This window comes from Hyaena hyaena, unplaced genomic scaffold (genome assembly GCF_003009895.1).
Source record: "Hyaena hyaena isolate Hyena2069 unplaced genomic scaffold, ASM300989v1 scaffold_4, whole genome shotgun sequence".
Taxonomy (NCBI): domain Eukaryota; kingdom Metazoa; phylum Chordata; class Mammalia; order Carnivora; family Hyaenidae; genus Hyaena; species Hyaena hyaena.
Genome location: NW_024080636.1, coordinates 8,993,062 through 9,011,169, shown reverse-complemented (window position 1 = coordinate 9,011,169; position 18,108 = coordinate 8,993,062). Strand labels below are relative to the sequence as shown.

At 66.2% G+C, this 18,108-nt stretch overlaps 1 protein-coding gene across 3 annotated transcripts in view; it reads left to right on the top strand.

Annotated features, from left to right (window-relative positions):
• Window positions 1-17,742, top strand: part of PLXNB2 (plexin B2) — a 28,385-nt gene extending 10,643 nt beyond the window's left edge. For 2 of the 3 annotated variants that reach the window (XM_039235535.1, XM_039235541.1), the window contains exons 2-37: window positions 574-624; window positions 4,383-5,469; window positions 5,813-5,995; window positions 6,085-6,213; window positions 6,780-6,880; window positions 6,974-7,100; window positions 7,306-7,459; window positions 8,027-8,141; window positions 8,220-8,328; window positions 8,407-8,508; window positions 8,929-9,021; window positions 9,288-9,369; window positions 9,467-9,627; window positions 9,741-9,889; window positions 10,003-10,111; window positions 10,308-10,444; window positions 10,624-10,794; window positions 11,262-11,391; window positions 11,500-11,727; window positions 11,829-12,005; window positions 12,120-12,259; window positions 12,353-12,453; window positions 12,611-12,840; window positions 12,960-13,141; window positions 13,523-13,589; window positions 13,720-13,866; window positions 14,327-14,483; window positions 14,620-14,720; window positions 14,807-14,891; window positions 15,023-15,177; window positions 15,329-15,489; window positions 15,566-15,713; window positions 16,155-16,219; window positions 16,345-16,420; window positions 16,742-16,816; window positions 16,901-17,742. In XM_039235535.1, the coding sequence (XP_039091466.1) occupies window positions 4,396-5,469; window positions 5,813-5,995; window positions 6,085-6,213; window positions 6,780-6,880; window positions 6,974-7,100; window positions 7,306-7,459; window positions 8,027-8,141; window positions 8,220-8,328; window positions 8,407-8,508; window positions 8,929-9,021; window positions 9,288-9,369; window positions 9,467-9,627; window positions 9,741-9,889; window positions 10,003-10,111; window positions 10,308-10,444; window positions 10,624-10,794; window positions 11,262-11,391; window positions 11,500-11,727; window positions 11,829-12,005; window positions 12,120-12,259; window positions 12,353-12,453; window positions 12,611-12,840; window positions 12,960-13,141; window positions 13,523-13,589; window positions 13,720-13,866; window positions 14,327-14,483; window positions 14,620-14,720; window positions 14,807-14,891; window positions 15,023-15,177; window positions 15,329-15,489; window positions 15,566-15,713; window positions 16,155-16,219; window positions 16,345-16,420; window positions 16,742-16,816; window positions 16,901-17,005 (5,526 nt within the window). In that variant the 5' untranslated portion in view covers window positions 574-624; window positions 4,383-4,395 and the 3' untranslated portion in view covers window positions 17,006-17,742. The remainder of the gene's footprint in view (window positions 1-573; window positions 625-4,382; window positions 5,470-5,812; window positions 5,996-6,084; window positions 6,214-6,779; window positions 6,881-6,973; window positions 7,101-7,305; window positions 7,460-8,026; window positions 8,142-8,219; window positions 8,329-8,406; window positions 8,509-8,928; window positions 9,022-9,287; window positions 9,370-9,466; window positions 9,628-9,740; window positions 9,890-10,002; window positions 10,112-10,307; window positions 10,445-10,623; window positions 10,795-11,261; window positions 11,392-11,499; window positions 11,728-11,828; window positions 12,006-12,119; window positions 12,260-12,352; window positions 12,454-12,610; window positions 12,841-12,959; window positions 13,142-13,522; window positions 13,590-13,719; window positions 13,867-14,326; window positions 14,484-14,619; window positions 14,721-14,806; window positions 14,892-15,022; window positions 15,178-15,328; window positions 15,490-15,565; window positions 15,714-16,154; window positions 16,220-16,344; window positions 16,421-16,741; window positions 16,817-16,900) is intronic. The other variant, XM_039235545.1, reaches the window with a different exon arrangement.
• The last annotated feature ends 366 nt before the right edge of the window (window positions 17,743-18,108 follow it).

Below are 18,108 nucleotides of genomic sequence, written 5' to 3'. Positions count from 1 at the left end.
CAGACTTATAACGAAAGAAAGCTGTTCTACCCTTTTTTCCTCTGCTTTTTTCAAAAAAATTTTAATGGTTTTTTTTCTTTAGATTTCTGAGAGAGAGAGAGAGAGAGACAGCGTGAGCAGGGGAGGGTCAGAGAGAGAGGGAGACACAGAATCCGAAACAGGCTCCAGGCTCTGAGATGTCAGCACAGAGCCCGACGCGGGGCTCGAACCCACAAACCATGAGATCATGACCTGAGCTGAGCCGAAGTCGGACGCTTAACCGACTGAGCCCCCCAGGCACCCCATTCCTCGCCTTTTTTTGAGCAGAAAGAGGGATGTGTCAGGCTTGTATTCGGGGAAGACCAAGTGGGTGTGTATGCACTGGGGTCCGGAGCCTGGCATCTGATGAGGGGGTGTGTGTGCTGGGAGCAGGGCGGAGGAGGCAGAGAAGATTGGGGGGTCCCCTGCGCCAGGATAGCAAGGGCCAGATGGGATCCCTGGAGCCGCTCCCCGCCCCCCAGACACGGAGCAGAGGAGACTGGTGGGGTCAGGCGGGGCTTGTGGTGAGAACACTGTCGCTCCTTTGCCTCCTAGAGAATCTTGATGCCGGCCCAGAGCAGACACTGAGCGGACTACGGAGCCTCGGTGAGTGGGGGCTGGGCCCCACCTGGGGAAGGCAGGGCGGGGGCTACAGACACACAGTGAGGCTAAAGATGCTTTCTACTGACCTTGGGGGGTGACCTTGAGGCCCTGGTCTGGCTGGACCCAGTGTGCACACATCTGCCCAGATCCAAGTGCCCTGTGCCCTGTCCATGGGGGCCACTGCCAGCAACCCCTCCCCCGCCCGCCCCCGTTCTCTGAGATCAAGCTTTCCTTGGGAGCGTGGGCTCTTCAGTGAGCCTGGCAGCGGCGGGGGGGGGGGCGGGGGGGAGCGGTCCTGAACACTAAGGCTGGGAACCGGGGCTTGGGGGAGGAGTGTCCTTCCAGACATTTTCTGAGCCAACAAGAGGCCAGAGTTTGTGCAACTTTTTGAAAGTTGCACCTCTGGACCCTAGCCAGGAAGGAGGCCGTCTGATGCCCTAGAGGAAATCCCCGCCAGCCCCGGTGAGCCAGGGGTCCCGGGGCTTCTGCAAAACAGGAAGCGCCCGTTCCAGGAACACTAGCGGCAGGAAGCGTCGCTGGCTCTGCCTGGCGCCTGCACTCAGTGGCCTGAGCTCCCTGGTCAGGTGGGTCACCCTTTGCTCAGGGACCTGGCCAGGCAGGTCACCTGAGGCTTTGTTTGGCCAGGAAGTAGAGGGGAGCTGCCGCCTCTGGATGTGACCCACGTCCTTCCTACCAACATGGGTGACCTGGGCTCAGTCTGGGTGGGGATTAAATTCGCAGCCCTGGATTTAAGCCTCACTCTGCCCACCACCCAGAGAGGTTGTGGGGCAGAGAGCCGGGTCTGGGCCAGTCTTAACGCCAGTGGCAGGGATTCCTGGATGACACTAAGTATTTCTGAGCAGTTTCGGCACACCAGACCTGGCTGGGCCCTGGGGCAGGAGACAGGGCTGGGCTCCTGCCCTAATGGACTAGTCAAACGGATGTTAACCCGAGAAAGACCAGAGCATTCTTTTAAAGCACTGTGATCTCTCTGCCGCTTGGGTTCCACCAAGGCTGTGAGTTAGCAGGGCTGAGGGAGGGGCCGGGGTTTGAGCCTTTTTTACAACAGGGGTGCCCTAGAAGCTCCCCCACTTGGTCAGTTAGCTGTGCAAGCCCCGGCCCCACTTGCAGACCAGCGGAGGGGCCCTGGGCTCCTTGGGTCCACATGGGGCGATCCACGCAGACTGCTGCCAGGGTGGCCTGGGCTCCGGTCCCGCCCCCGCGCCCCGCCCCTGCCCGCCCGCAGTCCCTCCCTGGGCCCCGGGAACATTCCATTCATTCCAAGCTCCAGCAGGCCGGCAGCGGGTGGGAGCCCAGAGCCCGGGGGCCGGGGCCGGGGCCGGGTGCTGGGGTCGCGGCGGCGGCGGCGGCGGCGGCGGCGGCGGCGGCGGCGGCACGGGGACTTGGGTGAGCAAGGGCCAGGTAGGGGAGGGCCAGCCTGAGCTAGGAGGCCCTCCCTCCCATCCCCCTCGCCGGCGCCACCAAGTGGACTTTGGACCCAGACGCGGCCCTAAGCCCTAAGCTCAGGGGGGAGGAGGGATGAGGGGCGGGTCCTCCAGCCCAGGAGCTTTCCTTCCCCAGAAGGGACAGGCGTCAGTGACCCGTACCATCCGGTGCCCAAGCGTCCAGGGCCTCTTGGTGCTCCGGGGTCTGCGTGGCCTCAAAGACTGGGCACCCTGGCTTGGTGCCCAGACTTCTCCCAGGCCCCGATTTCCTCTCCCCGCAGATGGGCACTTGAGACCAGAGAGGAGCCTGTGCTGGTGGGGACCCCCTGCCATTCAATGAAATGACCTGAGGGGCTTGTGACATCTTATCTGACTAAAGTCTCCCCAACCTGGCTACCCTTATCAGGGGTCACCCTGGCTCTCCCCCTACAGCCCTGCACTGGGCCACCTTCACCTCTCCCTGGTCCTGCCCAGCTTTCTGCCCCCAGCACCCAGGGGCTGGTTCCCGGTCCCTGCAGCCTCCCCGTGGACACCCTCCAGCTCATCTGCAGGTGGCTCCTCTTCCGGTGGCTGGTGAGGAGGGCATCTGGGGTCGCCAGGGGCCAGGCAAGAACTTTCCACTCCAGTGCTGGGTGGGGGTTCTCAGAGGCGGTGGCTGCCCTGCTGGGGGGTTTTCCCCAGCCCTGCAGTGATTATGAGGCAGAAAGGGCTTTGTCAGTCGGTTGCTTCTTGGTTTTACTTCCTCAAGACGTTTGAGGAAGGTTGTGGTTACTCCAAACCGAGAGTTGCAGGGGATGAAGAGCAGCCACAGCCTGGTCAGGGGTTTCCTAGCGGCTCAAGCAAAGAAGGAAGTTAGCTTGATGGAAGAATCACAGGTCCCATGAGATAAAGCCGACTTACTGTAGTAAACACAGCTTTGCCCAAAGTCAGTGCTCCAGAGCCATGTCCCCCCGGAGAGAGCACATCCCTTGCTGCCTTCTTGGAAGAGATGGACAGGACACAGGGCAAGTCAGGGTGTTAGAAAAGTCACTGTTTCTCGAGGGAGTACGAGCGTATCCGGGGAGGCGGTGTGTAAGCTGGCAGCAAAGGTGAACGAGCCCCTCTGCCCGCGCAGGGTAGGCTGTACTGGAATCTGGGAGCCCAGGGCCTGGGCCCCTCATTGCCTTCCGCCATCTGGGTCTGGCTCCGCTGCATGGGCAGGACCGCTCTAACTGCCATGCCAGGCTCAGGTGCCCTCAGGGAAGGTGACAGTGGGTGCCAGGGCCAGGGCTCCAGCAGAGGATGGTACAGGGCATTCTGACCAGGATACAGCAGGTCTCTAGGGTGGGGCGTGCGGGACTCCCCCAAGATGGAAGAGACCCAGAGGCAGAGTGGCTTGAATTTCCCCTGCATCCCTGCGTCCCTGAGGTGGGGAGGGAGAACCGTGCACGTTCTAGGGGACACTCGTGCACATGGACGCGTGCGGAGCATGCTCACAGACGGCCGCACACCCTGGCTGTGAAGGCAGCGCACCCACCGCCTTCTCCGAGAGCTGGTGGCACCTGGAGATTCCTCCCGGGGTCCCCGCCTGTGTCTGCGCCTGGGAGGGGCCCGGGCAGGGTGGATGGATCGCGGCTGGCTCCTCGGCTGGTTCTGGAAGGGAGGCGGGTGGGGAGGTGGGGGTGCGCTGTGGCCTGGGTGGCTCTGGTGGGCAAATATAAGTTTAAGTACGTGCCAGGCCGCCCCTCTGGCTCATCCGGAGTGTGTGGCTCGATCTCGGGGTCGTACATTTGAGCCTCACGTTGGGTGCAGAGATCACTGAAACAATAGTGAACTTAAAAAAACAAGCGTGTGCCTTCACTGCTCCGTTGGTTCGAGCTCCTTTTCTTCTTTACTTGCGGTCGATCGCCCCACGTGCTCTGCCCGGTGTAGAAGGGTGTGCAGTCGGCAGTTTGCAGGTCAGGGCCCCTCAGCCGGCCTGGGCTTGTGGCCTGGAGCTCTGGGGTCCTCAGGTGTGGGGAGGGCATGTGCGTGAGTGCCCGAGGCTTCCCGGAGGAGGCCGCGGTCAGGGCACAGTCCTGTGGGGGCCCGTAGCCCAGCGCTGGCTGGCTGGACCCTGCTCATTAGCTTGTGTTATAGAGGGAACTTGTTGAGAAGGGCCGGGGGAAGGGAAAGAAGAGACCGGTGCTCCATGGGTGTGCTGCGCAGCCCTCACCCTCTCTGGCCCGTGTTCTGGTTGTTCGGGAGGGGTCTGGAGGGGCGCTTGCAGTGGGGGCTTCCTGTGCACGAGCGGGTCCTCCAGGCTGGGGCTCCCCTGACCTTTCTGTGTTCCCACAGGGTACCGGGGGCGATGGCTCTGCAGCTCTGGGCCCTGACCCTCCTGGGCCTGGTGGGCGCAAGTGCGGGCCTGAGGCCCCGAAAGCTGGACTTCTTCCGAAGCGAGACGGAGCTGAACCACCTGGTTGTGGATGAGGCCTCGGGTGTGGTGTATGTGGGGGCGGTGAACATGCTCTACCAGCTGAGTGCCAGCCTCCAGCTGGAGCAGCAGGCGGCCACGGGCCCGGCCCTGGACAACAAGAAGTGCACGCCGCCCATCGAGGCGAGCCAGTGCCACGAGGCCGTGCCGACTGACAACGTCAACCAGCTGCTGCTGCTCGACCCGCCCGGGAAGCGCCTCATCGAGTGCGGCAGCCTCTTCAAGGGCATCTGCGCCCTGCGCGCCCTGAGCAACATCTCCGTGCGTCTCTTCTACGAGGACGGAAGCGGCGAGAAGTCCTTCGTGGCCAGCAACGACGAGAGCGTGGCCACGGTGGGGCTGGTGAGCGCCACGAGCCCTGGTGGCGAGAGGGTTCTGTTTGTGGGCAAGGGCAACGGCCCCCACGACAACGGCATCATCGTGAGCACCCGCCTGCTGGACCGCACCGAGGGCAGGGAGGCCTTCGAGGCCTACACGGACCACGCCACCTACAAGGCCGGCTACCTGTCCACCAACACGCAGCAGTTCGTGGCCGCCTTCGAGGACGGCCTCTACGTTTTCTTCGTCTTCAATCAGCAAGACAAGCACCCGCCCCAAAACCGCACACTCTTGGCGCGAATGTGCAAGAACGACCCCTTCTACTACTCCTACCTGGAGATGGACCTGCAGTGCCGCGACCCCGGCGACCCCCAGGCCCCTGCCTTCGGCACCTGCTTGGCGGCCTCCGTGGCCGAGCCGAGCGCCGGCAGAGTGCTGTACGCGGTCTTCAGCAGGGATGGCCGGAGCGGGGGGGGGCCCCGTGCCGGCCTCTGCCTGTTCCCCCTGGACGAGGTCCACGCCAAGATGGAGGCCAACCGCAATGCCTGCTACACAGGCACCCGCGAGGCGGGCCGCGATGCCTTCTACAAGCCCTTCCACGGCGACATCCAGTGTGGTGGCCACGGGCTGGTACGTGGCGTCAGCACCTTCTCCCGCGGGCCGGGACCCCGGGCATCTGTGTGGGTGTGCTTGCTGTGGGTCCGTGTCCCGCCAGCGTGCCAGGGCCCAGGGACAGGGGGCGTGTGTGAGGCGTCGCTGGGGTCGGGTCCCGCTCGCGGGTGCTGCTTCTTTCTTCGCCAGGTCCACCGCCAGGCCCGTGCCGGGTGCCGGGGGCGTGTGGCACTGACGCGTCCTGCTGGCGTGGCCCTTGTTCCTGGGTGCATGTGTGGGGGCCACAGTGCCCGGAGCCCTCGCGGGGAGAGGCTCCTAGCAGGAGGGGGTCTGTGCCCTGCGCTGACACCGTGGTCCACAGGGCGCCAGTGAGAGCTTCCCGTGTGGCTCCGAGCACCTGCCTTACCCGCTGGGCAGCAGAGACGGACTCACGGCCACAGCCGTGCTGCAGCGAGGGGGCATGAACCTGACCGCTGTGATGGTGACCGCGGAGAATGGCCACACTGTTGCCTTCCTGGGCACCTCAGATGGCCGGGTCCTCAAGGTGAGGCCTGGGGCCAGGGTAGGGCAGCTCCCAGATGGGGCCGTCTGCACCAGGCCCCCGCCTTCACGCGCCTGCCTTCGTGCCCGCAGGTGTACCTTGCACCGGACGGCAGCTCCGCGGAGTACGGCTCCATCCTGGTGGAGCTCAACAAGAGAATCCAGCGGGACCTGGTGCTGTCTGCGGACCTGGCCAGTCTTTACGCTATGACCCAGGACAAGGTGGGCCTGCGGAGCCTCTAGGGAAGGGGCCCTGCTGGTCCAGGCCCTTGTGATAGGTGGTGCGGGCGGGAAGGGCTCCTGGCAGCGTCCCGATCCGGTGTCTCCGGTGCCTTCCCTGTATGTGGCCCTGCCCGGCCCCATTCTGATGGAAAGGACGAGTCGGTGCTCTGAGTGGGCCTCCTCCAAGGGTGGACAGGGTGGCGGGGGGCCCCGTGCAGCCCAGTGAGCTGGGCGGTGGGGCACATGGGCCAGGCCCAGCAGTATAAGGTCCCTTTGGGAGCACCCGGGGTGGCATCGGGAGGCGCCCCAGCTCGGACCCCCACAGTTTCCCGGGACTCCACGTCACCCGCTGCAGCCACCGGACAGGGCCGTTCGGAGCCTGGAGGGCAGCTGCTCCTGCACGCTTGTCAGCAAGCCTCGAGCTGGTGTCAGGCTCTTAGGCTCAGAGATCAGGGTGGGACCAAGCCCCGTGGTCCCAGGAAACTCCAGGGCCCGAGCGGCAGGTGGCAGCGGCTGCCGGCCCGTGGCCTGTGGCTTCAGCCCTCCGCCCGCCGCCCGCACCCCAGGTGCTGCGGCTGCCCGTGCAGGAGTGCTGGAGCCACGCCACCTGCGCGCAGTGCCACGGCTCCCAGGACCCCTACTGCGGCTGGTGCGTCGCCGAGGGACGGTGAGTGCCCGGAGCCCGGAGCCTCAGCCCTGCCCTGGAGGCCTGGGGTGTGGCTGGCTAGTGCGAGACTGAGGCCACCCCCTGCCCCCGCAGATGCAGCAGGAGGGCCGACTGCCCACGGGCCGAGGAGCACGGCCACTGGCTGTGGAGTCGTGACGAGTCCTGCGTAGCCATCACCGGGGCGCAGCCACAGAACATGAGCCGCCGGGCCCAGGGGGAGGTGCGTGGTGGGGGAGGGGGGCAGGTATTGGGCAGAGGTGGGGCTTCCCCTGACCTGGGGCGCTTGGGGACGACATGGAGAGCCAGCCTTGTGTGGTCTCACTCCCGCCCGAGGACAGGTCGCTCGTCCCCTGGTGCCCGGCGTCCCCTGGTGCCCAGGGCCGGGCGGTGGAGGGGATCTGGTGTGAGCCTGGCCCCGTCCCCAGGTGCAGCTGACTGTCAGGCCCCTCCCGGCCCTGAGTGAGGACGATGGACTGCTGTGTCTCTTTGGCGAATCGCCGCCACACCCGGCCCGTGTGGAAGGGGATGCCATCATATGCAACTCCCCGAGTAGCATTCCTGGCACGCCGCCTGGCCAAGGTGAGACCCTCGTCCGGTGACTGGAGGCACTTTGCTCTCCTTTCCGCCTGCCGCGGGGTCACGGGTGCCTGCAGTCCCAGGGGTGCAGGATGGAGGTGGAGGCTCTCGAGCAGTTCTGATTCTGGGCTACCTGAGCTGGGGGCGCGGGGGGGAGGGGGAGGCATGTACCGCAGGGCTCTGAATGTGGGCCAGTTGGGGACGGCTTGCTAGTGAAGGCGGGGGCCACACAGTGGCAGGTCAGGGACCTGGCAGGTGACCTGCCCCAGACGTCCAGGAGCCGTGGCCCTCGGTGCCTGCTGGGACAGAGAGAGGTTTCAAGAGCACAGGGCCCTGGGGAGCAGCTTGGCCCCGGCCCCGGGAGCCGAGACCCGAGAAGGCTGGCGGGCCTGGCCGAGCCCAAGCGCTGTCAGTGGGGCCTCCCCTGCAGGGGCCCTCCCCCCCGCCCCCCCCCGCAGGCTGGGATCTCCTCCCTCGGCCTCTGCTTCTGGCTGGGCTGGCGCGCCCACGGTGCCGGCCTGGCCCTGAGCTCAGGCCCCTGCCTGAGGCCGTCCCATCTGCCGTCCGCAGACCACGTGGCTGTGAACATCCAGCTGCTCTTCAGACGCGGCAGCATCTTCCTCACCTCCCACCCGTATCCCTTCTATGACTGCCGGGAGGCCATGAGCCTGGCAGAGAACCTGCCGTGAGTGTCTTTCTGCCCCGTGCGCCCCTCCCCCAGCCCTCGCCGGGGCCCCGCCGGCCTCACCACCCCCTCCCCCAGGTGCATCTCCTGCGCGAGCAACCGCTGGACCTGCCAGTGGGACCTGCGCTACCACGAGTGCCGGGAGGCGTCCCCCAACCCCGAGGCCGGCATCGTCCCCGCCCACACGGTGAGGGGCTGTGAGCACCTGGCGGGGCTGGGGGCTCGGCCACGGCCAGGCGGCGCCTGACTGGCCTCGCCCCTCCAGGAGGACAGTTGCCCCCAGTTCCTGAACCCCAGCCCGCTGGTCATCCCCATGAACCACGAGACGGACGTGACCTTCCAGGGCAAGAACCTGGACACAGTGAAGGTGGAGGGGCTTGGGGTGCCGGCTGGCGGCCCCGGCGGGGCTCATGGGGTCGGAGGGGCTTCCGCAGAGCTCTTTGCCTGCAAATCCAAAGTCAACGTGCCTGGTCTGCACTTGAGCCTCCCTTGACTCAGGACCCAGTCGTGAGGGAGGGGCGCCACAGACAGTCGGGGACAGGAGGAGGCAGGGGGGTCCGGTGCGGTGGGGGACGGTCAAGGGGGCCTCGGAAACAGGCAGCAGACCGCGAGTTTCAGGTGTTGAGTGGCTGGGCAGCTGGGATGTCACTTGGTGAGGAGGGAGCTGGCCTGTGGCGGGAGTGCCCGACTGCTGGTTGGGGGCGCAGAGAGGGCACCGGCACTGTGAACACTGGGCGGGGGGCGGGGCGGGGGGCCGTCTGGGGGTCCTGACGGGCCTGCCTTGCAGGGTTCCTCTTTGTACGTGGGTAGTGACCTGCTCAAGTTTGAAGAGCCGGTGAGCACACAGGAGCCGGGAACCTTCTTCTTTCGGACCCCGAAGGTACGGCCGCCCGGGGGGGCGGGCGGGCCAGGCTGCAGGATCCGGAGGGAGGGCCGGGACGGGGGTGGGGGGTGGGTGGCCAGCCATTCGTGGGTGGCCTTAGAGAGCGTTCCTGCCAACTCCCTGGAATCGAAGTGACCCTTGGTCTCTCTGAGGCTCCGGCTTCCCGCTGCCCCTTGGCTGTGAGGGGACCACACGGGCCCTTGTGGTCACCCTCGAGTTTGGGTGGGCTCAGGGGTGCAGCCTGTCCCTGCGTGCCCCTCCAGCTGTCCCACGATGCCAACGAGACGCTGCCCTTGCACCTGTACGTCAAGTCCTACGGCAAGAACGTGGACAGCAAGCTCCAGGGTAGGGAGCGGGCAGCTGGGGCGGGGCAGGGGCAGTGGGGGACGGGGCAGCGGGGGCTGGGCGGGGCAGTGCCCTGACCACTGTCCACTGTCCCCAGTCACCCTCTACAACTGCTCCTTTGGCCGGAGCGACTGCAGCCTGTGCCTGGCCGCCGACCCCGTGTACAAGTGCGTGTGGTGTGGCGGGAAGAGCAGGTGTGTATACGAGGCTCTGTGCAGCAACGCCACCTCCGAGTGCCCGCCGCCCGTCATCACCAGGGTGAGCCCTTGTCTCTGGGGCTGTGGGGGTGGCGGGAGCTCCAGCCCGGCCCCGGCGCCCGCGCACTCCAGCCTCCCGCAGCTGCCGGGTCAGCCGGGCTCTGCTGATTCCAGATCCATCCTGAAACGGGCCCGCTGGGCGGGGGCATTCGAATCACTATCCTCGGGTCCAATTTGGGGGTCAGAGCGGATGACGTCAAGAGGATCACCGTGGCGGAGCAGAACTGCGCCTTTCAGCCAGAGCACTACTCCGTGTCCACCCGGTGAGTGGACAAGCCTGGGGGCCCGGTGACCGGGTGGATGCGGAGGACGGGGCTCGCACACCCAGCCGTGCGGGAGGGACTCGAGAACGTCCCACCTTGTCTCTGCTCTCCAGGATCGTGTGCACCATTGAGGCTGTGAAGACGCCCATCACGGCGCGTGTCGTCGTGGATGTTAACGGGAAGCTGGGTCACTCGCCGCCCCACGTTCTGTTCACCTACCAGGTACCGCCTGGCCCCAGGACCTGAGTGGGTCTCACAGTCTGGGACACACGTGGGTGGGATCTGGCTGTTGCCGCTGACGTCCGGACCGTCGAGGGCTGTGTGTTGACGTGGGGTGGGGCCCAGCCTGACACAGTTGATGTGCAGTGAGGTTTCCAGCGCCCCAGCCCTGACCCGAGTGCACCTGTCACTCTCATAGCAGCCCCAGCCCCTCAGTGTGGAGCCAAAGCAGGGGCCTCAGGCAGGCGGCACCACGCTGACCATCAACGGCACCCACCTCGACACAGGCTCCGAGGAAGACGTGCGGGTGACCCTCAATGACGTCCCTTGTAAAGTGTGGGTGTGACCTGCGGGCTGGTGAATCTGGGATCTGCCCTGGCCCTGGGGATGCGGTTGGGGCTCTCTGGCTATGACCTGGAGGGGGCCGTGGAATCAGCCTGACCCGCTGATCCACCGGCCTGGGCTGGGGTTGTCCTGGGGTGGGGTTGACACTGATTAGCAACTTCCATCCCCAGGACGCAGTTTGGGGCCCAGCTGCAGTGTGTCACTGGCCCGCAGGCAGCTCTGGGGGAGCTTCCCCTAAAGATTTACTATGGGGGCTCGCACGTGCCCAGCCCGGGCGTCGTCTTCACCTACCGTGAGAATCCAGTGCTTCAGGCCTTTGAACCGCTGCGAAGCTTCGTCAGGTGTGGCCTCCCACCCTCCTCCTCCCTGGGGGGGTCTTGGTGCCCCCCACTTCCACTGCCAGCCAGGGGCCCCTCGGCACACCTACCCCATTCAGCTACTCGCCAGCTAGGCCTACGAGGAGCCCGCGGGGTGGTCTGGGCGCCCCCAGATCAGCTTCTCCCCAGAAACCCCGAGGGGCAGGCCCCACGGTCCCCCACCCCACCCACCCCACTCCTGCCACGCAGTGGCAACGCCCGTGGTCCTGTGCTCTGAGCTCAACCCCCGACCGTGCAGCAGGCACTCATTCGCACGTCCCCGACTGCAGACGGGGGTCGGGGGCTCCAGGCCCGGCCCTCCCCCAGCCCCACGTGGGGCCAGAACGTGGGTGGGGCAGCTGCTGGGGCCACGGCTCTGCAGGGCACCGGCTCCAGGGCTGGCCGGCCGAGCTGTGGCCACTCAGGCACGGCTCCCCCGTCCCCGTCCGCAGCGGCGGCCGCAGCATCAGCGTCACCGGGCAGGGCTTCGGCCTGATCCAGAGATTCGCCATGGTGGTCATCGCCGAGCCCCTGCAGTCCTGGCGGCGCCGGCGGGACGCCGGACCCCTGCAGCCCACGACGGTCAGTCCCGGAACCGGCTGGGGACGCGGCTCCGACACGGGCCCCGGGAAGCGCGGGGCAGGGAGGGGCCTGAGCCACGCGGCCTGACGGCCCCGCCTCGGCCTGCAGGTTGTGGGCACAGAGTACATGTTCCACAACGACTCCAAAGTGGTCTTCTCGTCGCCGGCCGTCCCCGAGGAGCCCGAGGCCTACAACCTCACAGCACTCATCCAGATGGACGGGCACCGCGCCCTGCTCAGGACCGAGGCCGGTGCCTTTGAGTACGTGGCCGACCCCACCTTTGAGAACTTCACGGGGGGCGTCAAGAAGCAGGTCAACAAGCTCATCCATGCCCGGGTGAGGACTGGCCACAGCCCGGGGCTGGCGGGGGAGGCACCCCGACTCCCAGGCCCTGGCGCCCTCCCGGTCACTGTGATCTCCGCCCCCTCCCCCCCCAGGGCACCAACCTGAACAAGGCGATGACGCTTCAGGAGGCTGAGGCCTTTGTGGGCGCTGAGCGCTGCATCATGAAGACGCTGACTGAGACCGACCTGTACTGTGAGCCCCCAGAGGTGCAGCCCCCGCCCAAGCGGCGGCAGAAGAGGGACACGACACACAACCTGCCTGAGTTCATTGTGTGTGCGGGTCCGCCGGGCGCCGGGCCGAGTGGGGGGTGCGCCCGAGGGCGGGCGGGAGGGCAGGCGGCGCGGTCCAGGGCCCTCTCACAGCCACACCTGTCCACGCCACAGGTGAAGTTCGGCTCCCGAGAGTGGGTGCTGGGCCGCGTGGAGTATGACACGAGGGTGAGTGACGTGCCGCTCAACCTCATCCTGCCGCTGGTCATTGTGCCCATGGTGGCCGTCATCGTCGTGTCTGTCTACTGCTACTGGTGAGCCCCGCCCACTCCTGCCTCGGCCCCCCCCCCCCCGGCCATACAGAGGCTCAGGGCCACCAGGTCCCAGGAACCTCTTTGTGCCCCCAGGAGGAAGAGCCAACAGGCAGAGCGCGAGTACGAGAAGATCAAGTCCCAGCTGGAGGGCCTGGAGGAAAGCGTGCGGGACCGCTGTAAGAAGGAGTTCACAGGTAGGGCTGCCTGCGGCGCGTGGTGGGGTCCCCGAGGGCCCCTCTCCGGGGCAGGAAGGCCAGGGAGGAGGGCCTTGAAAGAGGCTGCGTCTGGGGGGGTGCCGGGCGGGGTGGCCAGCGGTTCACGGCTGGGTTGCCTGCCCCTGGCCCCCCGTAGACCTGATGATCGAGATGGAGGACCAGACCAACGACGTGCACGAGGCAGGCATCCCTGTGCTGGACTATAAGACCTACACGGACCGCGTCTTCTTCCTGCCCTCCAAGGACGGCGACAAGGACGTGATGATCACGGGCAAGCTGGACATCCCCGAGTCACGGCGGCCTGTGGTGGAGCAGGCCCTCTACCAGTTCTCCAACCTGCTCAACAGCAAGTCCTTCCTGGTCACCGTGAGTGGGGCCGGGTCTGCAGCGCAGGGGCGGGGCGGGGCGGGCAGCCAGAGCCTCGGGCTGCTGGCGGGAGCCTGGGCCGAGGTGCTCAGGCGGTCTCTGGCCGGCGGCCCTCGCAGTTCATCCACACCCTGGAGAGCCAGCGGGAGTTCTCGGCCCGCGCCAAGGTCTACTTTGCGTCCCTGCTGACGGTGGCGCTGCACGGGAAGCTGGAGTACTACACGGACATCATGCGCACGCTCTTCTTGGAGCTCATGGAGCAGTACGTGGTGGCCAAGAACCCCAAGCTGATGCTGCGCAGGTGTGTGGGGGGGAGGCGGGCCGGGCGGGAGGGGGATGGCCGCGGGGTGGCGCGGGGCTGATTCCAGTACCAGGTTTGCCAGCAGATGCAGCCCGTGCAGGTAGGGGGGAGGAGGGACGGCAGGGCGTGGCACCCCAGGCAGCAGGCGGTCTCTGCGCGGCACTTCACTCCCACCTCTTGGCATCAGCTCACTGTAGGATGGGGTGGACGATGATGGACACCCACTTTTAAGGGGGTCCAGCACTTGGTCATGCCAGGCTGTGTGTGTGCTTTCTGACAGGGACTCAGAGCCTGGCCTGGGGGTGCTGTGGTGCCTGGAGGAGCTGCTTGGGTCCAGGGGCAGTAAGGGAACCCTCTGGAAACATCTCTTTGCACTTTCAGGTCTGAGACGGTGGTAGAAAGGATGCTGTCCAACTGGATGTCCATCTGCCTGTACCAGTACCTCAAGGTGGGTTCCAGGCGGCCTGACCAGGGGTGGGTGGGAGTGAGGTGGTGCTCTCTCCGTCCTCCCCCAGACACCCACCTGCCGGGGGGGCACCGCCAGCCCAGCCGTGGCTGAGCCACCCTTTGTTCTCCAGGACAGTGCCGGCGAGCCCCTGTATAAGCTTTTCAAGGCCATCAAGCATCAGGTGGAGAAGGGGCCGGTAGACGCTGTGCAGAAGAAGGCCAAATACACCCTCAATGACACGGGGCTGCTGGGGGATGATGTGGAGTATGCGCCCCTGGTGAGCACTGCGGCTGGGGGGCCCGGGCAGCCTCAGGACCAGACGCCAGAGGCCGTTCACAGACTCGCACGGGCCCACCTGAGTTCAGGCAGGGGTTGTGCATCCTCTGCGGGTGTTGGGCCCCAGAGCTGTCCCTGGAGAGAGGCTCTGTGCGCCCCGAGTCCCTGCCTCCTGGGCACCTGGCTCTCCTGCAGCCCTGTGCGGGGCGTGCCTGGCGGCTAGCCTGCGTGCACACGAGAGGCGGCGCGTGGCTTGTGGTAGCTTAGAGTCGGAGTCCTGTGAACTACTCTTCTCCGTCCTGCTGAGCCAGGGCTTGTGGGGAAAGGGCCAGGTCAGGCTGCCCTGTGTGCTGTAGGGGCCCCTGAGGGTGTGACCGTGGGCGTGCCCGAGGCTGCTCCCGCACCGGGGGGCAAGAGAGCGAGGCCCCCACGCTGACTCTTCACCCTGTGTCCCCCGGCAGACGGTGAGCGTGATTGTGCAGGATGAAGGCACCGATGCTGTCCCAGTAAAGGTCCTCAACTGCGACACCATCTCCCAGGTCAAGGAGAAGATCATCGATCAGGTGTACCGCACACAGCCGTGCTCCCGCTGGCCTAAGGCTGACAGCGTGGTCCTTGGTGAGCAAGGTCCCTGTGTACGCAGCTCTGTGCCCTGGGGAGGGGTCCTGCCCTGGGGACCCTGGGTGGGCAGGTGGGGTGGGGGGACCCGGGTGGGGTGTGGCCAGGATCCAGGAGCTGGGCTGTGTCCTCCCAGAGTGGCGTCCTGGGTCCACAGCCCAGATCCTGTCAGACCTGGACCTGACCTCTCAGCGGGAGGGCCGGTGGAGGCGTGTCAACACCCTCATGCACTACAACGTGAGTGCTGGCGGCTGGGCAGGGGGAGGGCTGGCCCCCGCCTTGGTGGGGCGCGGGGGGTCCGCTCTCATGACTGCACGCCCCAGGTCCGGGATGGAGCCACTCTCATCTTGTCCACGGTGGGAGTCTCCCAACAGCCCGAGGACAGCCAGCCGGATCTGCCCGGAGAGCGTGAGTCCCTCCCTCCTCCCTGGGCTCTGGCGGGCTCTGGAGGGCAGCGTGGACCCGTCTGCCCTGTGCTGCCCTGGAGGGGGAGGGGCTGCCGAGCTCCAGCCCTCGCCTTCAGTGCAGCCCCCCTGCAGGCCATGCCCTCCTGGAGGAGGAGAACCGCGTGTGGCACCTGGTGCGGCCGGCGGATGAGGTGGACGAGGGCAAGTCCAAGCGGGGCAGCGTGAAGGAAAAGGAGCGCACCAAGGCCATCACCGAGATCTACCTGACCCGCCTGCTCTCCGTCAAGGTGGGCGCGGTCCCACTCGCAGGGCGGGGCCGTGTGGGCAGCCGTGGGGGAGGGGTAACAAGGGTGGTGGGGTGGGCCGTGTGCGGGGCGGGGGTGGTCTCACCCCGACGCCCGCCCCGACGGTGCTGAGCCCTCTACCCCACGCGCGCAGGGCACGCTGCAGCAGTTTGTGGACAACTTCTTCCAGAGCGTTCTGGCGCCCGGGCATGCGGTGCCGCCGGCTGTAAAGTATTTCTTCGACTTCCTGGACGAGCAGGCGGAGAAACATGACATTAAGGATGAGGACACCATCCACATCTGGAAGACCAACAGGTGGGGGCTCCTCCATCTGCTGCCCGCCCCGCTCCAGGGTCTCGGCAGCTCCTCACTCCCTATCGCTCTGCCTCAGTTTACCACTCCGGTTCTGGGTGAACATTCTCAAGAACCCCCATTTCATCTTTGACGTGCACGTTCATGAGGTGGTGGACGCCTCCCTGTCAGTCATCGCTCAGACCTTCATGGACGCCTGCACACGCACAGAGCACAAGCTGAGCCGTGTGAGTGGCCCCCGAGGGCAGCTCTGGCAGGGCGGGGAGACTGAGGTCAATGCCCAGGAGTCCTGTAGCGCCTTGGAGTAGTGTGCACAGGGGTGGGTGGGTGGCCTGGGGAAGCCATGGTATACGCGGGTGGGGAGGTCAGTTTGGGATGTGCCACGAAGTTTGGGCTGTGGATTTGTACACGTGTGACAGAGCTCAGGAGAAAGGCAGGTAGGCGCCCGGTAACTGGGGCTGTGGGAGGTAGAGGGCCTGGTGCACGGCCTGGGGCTGGCGCGGAGCTTGGGCCCTCCCTGCCTTCCCCTTCCAAAGCACCGGACGCTCCCCTCCTCCCCAGCTGGGCCTCTGTCCCCCGCACACCTCCATGTCTCTGTTCGTGGGTGTCCTGGGTGGTGGGAGCCTGGCTGTCAGGACTGAGGCATCTCTGGGCTTCGACCCCTACAGGACTCTCCCAGCAACAAGCTCCTCTACGCCAAGGAGATCTCCACTTACAAGAAGATGGTGGAGGAGTGAGTACTCCCCTCCCCCCTCCTCCCTCCCCTGCCCTTGACTCCACCCAGGGGGGCTCCTGGGGAGGTTCAGGCCTTGATGGGGACCCACTGCCCCATCCCTTCCCTGCCCCACCCTCCTGCAGTTATTACAAGGGGATCAGGCAGATGGTGCAGGTCAGCGACCAGGACATGAACACGCACTTGGCAGAGATTTCTCGGGTAAGAGAAGATGCGGGGGATGCCCCAACCGACTCGACCCAGGCTGAGCACCCCCACCCCTCCCCCAAAGCCCCCTGCTAAGTGGGCAGGAGACTGCACTGTGGAGGAAGGGGGTCCGGGTGGGATCTGGGGTGTCCCGGGGAAAGGGGCCTGTGAGCCGCGCTGAGCTGGCCTGACCGCTGCGTGTTAGGCTCCCACACATGTCTGTAGCCCTTTGTGTGTGCCTGTGTTCGGGGTGCTGCGTGTCAGCCCTCTCCTCCGCTGGGACAGCCTCCTGCCTGTGGGGTCACACAACCCCTCTCCGACCCCCCAACCCCCCAGGCACACACAGACTCCCTGAACACCCTCGTGGCCCTGCACCAGCTCTACCAGTACACGCAGAAGTACTATGACGAGGTAAGGGGTGTCCTCCCAGGGCGGGGCGCCGGCACCCAGGCAGCCCCCTTACCTGGCCTGTGGTCTGACGCGGCCCACCCGCAGATCATCAACGCCCTGGAGGAGGACCCCGCCGCCCAGAAGATGCAGCTGGCTTTCCGCCTCCAGCAGATCGCGGCTGCGCTTGAGAACAAAGTCACAGACCTCTGACCTCTGCCACCACTGACTCTGGGCACAGGTGCGTGATGCCCCGTGTCAGGCGTTGGGCAGCCCCTGAAAAATGAGGCTGAGTGGTGAGGCCCTTACCCTTCACCAGCAGAGGAAGAGCCCCGGGCATCCGCGTGTGGGTGCAGCAGGGGAGCCCCCGCCTCCACGTCTGTAGCATCTATCTCGTGAGCAATAGGGTCGGGCGCCCAGCCGCGCCAGCTCCCGCAGAACCAGCATCAGGTGTCTGTGTCACATCTCCCGTGCGATTCGCAAATGTGCCTTACGCCCCTGGCGCTGCGCAGGGTCGCTGGGGGCAGTCGGGCCTCAGCTCCCCCTGCCTGAGCACCAGCAGCCACCTCAGATCCATGGGTTTGGCCTCTTTGGGTGGGGTCCGCTTGCCTGCGGCCCCCAGGGCATCGCGCCCAGACTGTGTCTGCCCCCCCCCCCCGCCCCTGGGGCGGAGGACAGCGGTACGAAGCCTTCCTGACCTCACGTGACCTGCCCTGTGGGGCGCTGGCACTCCCGGCGGACTCCGTGCCCTGGGCCCCACCTCAAAGGTCAAGCTGGACGTCAGACGTCAGGGCCCAGGTGGCCAGAGGAGACCCAGAAGATTGGGCCGTTCCGGAGGCCCTGCCCAGGCCTGAGGGTTCCGGCAGCAGCTCCGCCGGGACTGCCCTCACCCCACCCCTTTTGTAAATCTTGTTAATTGTAAATCAAATATAGTTGTCTTTTTCACTCTGCTGCTTGGCTGACTTCCTCCTGCGGCTGCAGCAGATTTTGCTGTCCGTGCCTATTCCTCCTGCGGACACCACCGGCCCGAGGGTCTCCCCCTCGGGGGGAAATGTGCTTCCTGGGGGGCAGGGGAAAATTGACCTGAGTCCATGTCCTGTCCCCCCTGCTGCCCTAGGGCTGAGAGATGTGGCCTGGGGCCCGGGGAGGGGTGGGTGATCCTGGAGCTGACTGCCGGGATTGGGGGGAGGCGGGGGTCAGGCGCCATCTGGTGGTCAGGGCGTCTCAGCCTGGCTCCCTGGGGCGGAGCCTGCTCCTGCCTGGGGGCACGCGTGGGCGTGGCAGGGGCCTACTGTCTGGACCTTGAATTCTCAGGG